We start from the raw sequence: 2,287 nt of genomic DNA, 5'->3' as shown, positions 1-2,287 counted from the left end.
TTTCTGCTTCATGCCCTGTGCTTGTGTTTCCACGTGCCTCCCCTACCAGCAACCCTTCCTAATTACTATCTGCTTGTGTAACCTATGAGCCGGTGCTTGCCCCTTAGGACAAATGCACTCATCCAGAAGACGTGAAGCTCTGCACAGTTATTGTGAAGTCCAATGGGAGTTTCCAAGTTAATAAGCGCAAAGTGGTGAGTGTTAAAGAGAAGTGGTAGTTTTTCAGAGCGTTCAGCTTTCCCCTTTTCTCCCTTCTCAGGGCTCAAAATGAATTTATGCAGTGTGGGAGAAAAATAAGCTAAGAGCAAAGGTTACCATTCAATCTCAAAATTTAAATATTCTTCCTGTTCCTTAGCGTGAAGCAGCGGGTTTAACACCACAGAGCTCAAAAAGCCAGACTAAGATCACCTAAAGAGCAGCTATAAAAGCCATGACATTTTAACAATTTTTGTCTCTTTGATTTTCTTCTCCTCTCTATTATTTACTTTAAGTCTTGGACTGCATTGGCTGTGTTGGGTTTTGTAGATTTTGTTTTTATTTACACTGTTAAAACTCAAATCAAATATATGGGGAGGGAAGACAGTGTCTCTCCCATCTCTTAACCTCCTTGTGCAATAAAGGAGCAAGAGTCATTTCCTGCAGTTCTGTCAAACCCATCTACCCAAATGTATTCTCACGTGTAAACAACTTCTAGACCTTTCTCCAAGGCTCTCCCAAAAAGCAGGGAGGGAGAAGAGGTGTTGATTGTTCTTCAGCATCATCCAGCTTCACTGTAAGAAACGTTCATCGCTCCTCCCTGTATATTTACCTGCCTTATGATGTGGGCATTTGCTTCTCACCCAGGAGGCGGAAAGTCACATAGAGATGGAAATGGAGATGGTGTCCAGTACCAGTCCCCCTGAGAGAACCATTGCCAAGGCAGCAGCACCAAGCAACCACCAGCTGGTTGTGCCCGTTGCCTCAAGCCGGTGCACCTTGGACAGCCCTGGGAAAGTAGAGAAGAATGGACATGCCAAAGAAAATCTGCACACAGCCAAGGTCTTTGAGATCCAGTCCATGCCTAATGGCAAGACGAGGAGCACTCTTCTCAAGGCTATGAACAGGAGGAAACTCTCACAGCAGAAGGAGAAGAAAGCCACCCAGATGCTAGCCATTGTACTTGGTGAGAGCGCACATTGGCTTCACCCTGTATTCCTCAAGACAGGCAACAGCTACTCAGGGTTAAGGCACCCAGGCTGAATGCTTGACACAGGCTGTTTTCCCAGGTCCCTAAAGGAACAGTTCCATTCAGTACATCAGAAATGTGTTTGTGTAAACAGGCAGCAGGCTTCAAGTAGGAAGGCTGCATCCCTGCAGCCAGGAATGTGGCACGGGGCTGTAAGAAGGCTCAGGAAGCCGTCCTGCTGTCCAGTGTTTGCAGTGCCAAAAGACAGGGGCAAGAAATCTCATATGCTTTCTAATACAGCTTATAGCACAAGAGGCAGCATAGTTCAGTAAGAAACCGGTGCCCCTGAAGGGCAGAGGTTTTGATGTAGCCTGTCTATTTACAGCAGCAAAAAATTTCTTTACCACTTGGTTACTTAGGATATAGTCAGAGACATAGCAACAAACAGAAGGTTTACTGTTCTCCATCTCAGAAATTTTCCAGTTTTTGGCAATCAAGATCTGTCTCTTTCCTTTCCCCCCAGGTGTTTTCATCATCTGCTGGCTCCCATTCTTCATCACTCACATCTTGAACATGCACTGCGATTGCAACATCCCCCCAGCAATGTACAGCGCCTTTACGTGGCTTGGATATGTCAACAGTGCTGTCAATCCAATTATTTACACCACCTTCAATATTGAATTTCGCAAGGCTTTCATGAAGATCCTCCACTGTTAAAAGTAAAAACATTAACCACAATTTTACGAATGAGAAAAAGAAACCAATGCCATTCACGCGCACAAACAGGCAGCCATGAAGAGATCTTGAGCTCTTGTGCTGGACATGAGGAGCGCAGTGCGATGGAGTGCCGTGCCCACACACCTCTTGGCAGGGACATCATGGGGACCTTCATGCTGAGGTTCTCCCACTCCTTGGGGCGACCTTTGGGCTCCGGGACATCCATCCCAGGGGCATGTCTAAGAGTTACTCTCACACTGTGTTTGAAGTGGAAGCAAAAATCGAGACACACTCGCTTGATTCTTGCCTGTGGCCATCTAACCTTGAGTGCATTAAACACAGACACTCGCAGAGCCGCGTGCAGGCAGTGATGAGTCACTGCTGCTGGCTCGTGCATGGAGTCAC

The 2,287-nt window shown here is 46.5% G+C and overlaps 1 protein-coding gene across 2 annotated transcripts; it reads left to right on the top strand.

Moving 5' to 3' along the window:
* The first annotated feature begins 10 nt into the window (after positions 1–10).
* LOC104916600 (D(2) dopamine receptor-like) lies at positions 11–2,281 on the top strand. 2 transcript variants are annotated; one of them, XM_010727627.3, is made up of 3 exons: positions 11–194; positions 844–1,162; positions 1,689–2,281. In XM_010727627.3, exons 2-3 carry the CDS (start codon positions 865–867, stop codon positions 1,880–1,882), a joined length of 492 nt encoding a protein of 163 aa, XP_010725929.2. In that variant the 5' UTR covers positions 11–194; positions 844–864; the 3' UTR covers positions 1,883–2,281. The 2 variants fall into 2 exon arrangements, with proteins under 2 accessions (XP_010725929.2, XP_019466958.1); XM_019611413.1 differs by lacking the exon at positions 11–194 and having other exon boundaries at positions 201–1,162.
* Positions 2,282–2,287: the final 6 nt, after the last annotated feature.

Source organism: Meleagris gallopavo, unplaced genomic scaffold (genome assembly GCF_000146605.3).
Source record: "Meleagris gallopavo isolate NT-WF06-2002-E0010 breed Aviagen turkey brand Nicholas breeding stock unplaced genomic scaffold, Turkey_5.1 ChrUn_random_7180001923716, whole genome shotgun sequence".
NCBI classification, from domain to species: domain Eukaryota; kingdom Metazoa; phylum Chordata; class Aves; order Galliformes; family Phasianidae; genus Meleagris; species Meleagris gallopavo.
This window is presented reverse-complemented; position numbering and strand designations above follow the sequence as displayed.

Excerpts from the sequence above, each read along its gene's own strand:
- LOC104916600 (XM_010727627.3), top strand. The coding sequence starts at position 865 with ATGGAAATGGAGATGGTGTCCAGTACCAGTCCCCCTGAGAGAACCATT. Across the intron at positions 1,163-1,688 it reads GATGCTAGCCATTGTACTTG|GTGTTTTCATCATCTGCTGG; the intron begins GTGAGAGCGCAC and ends CTTTCCCCCCAG.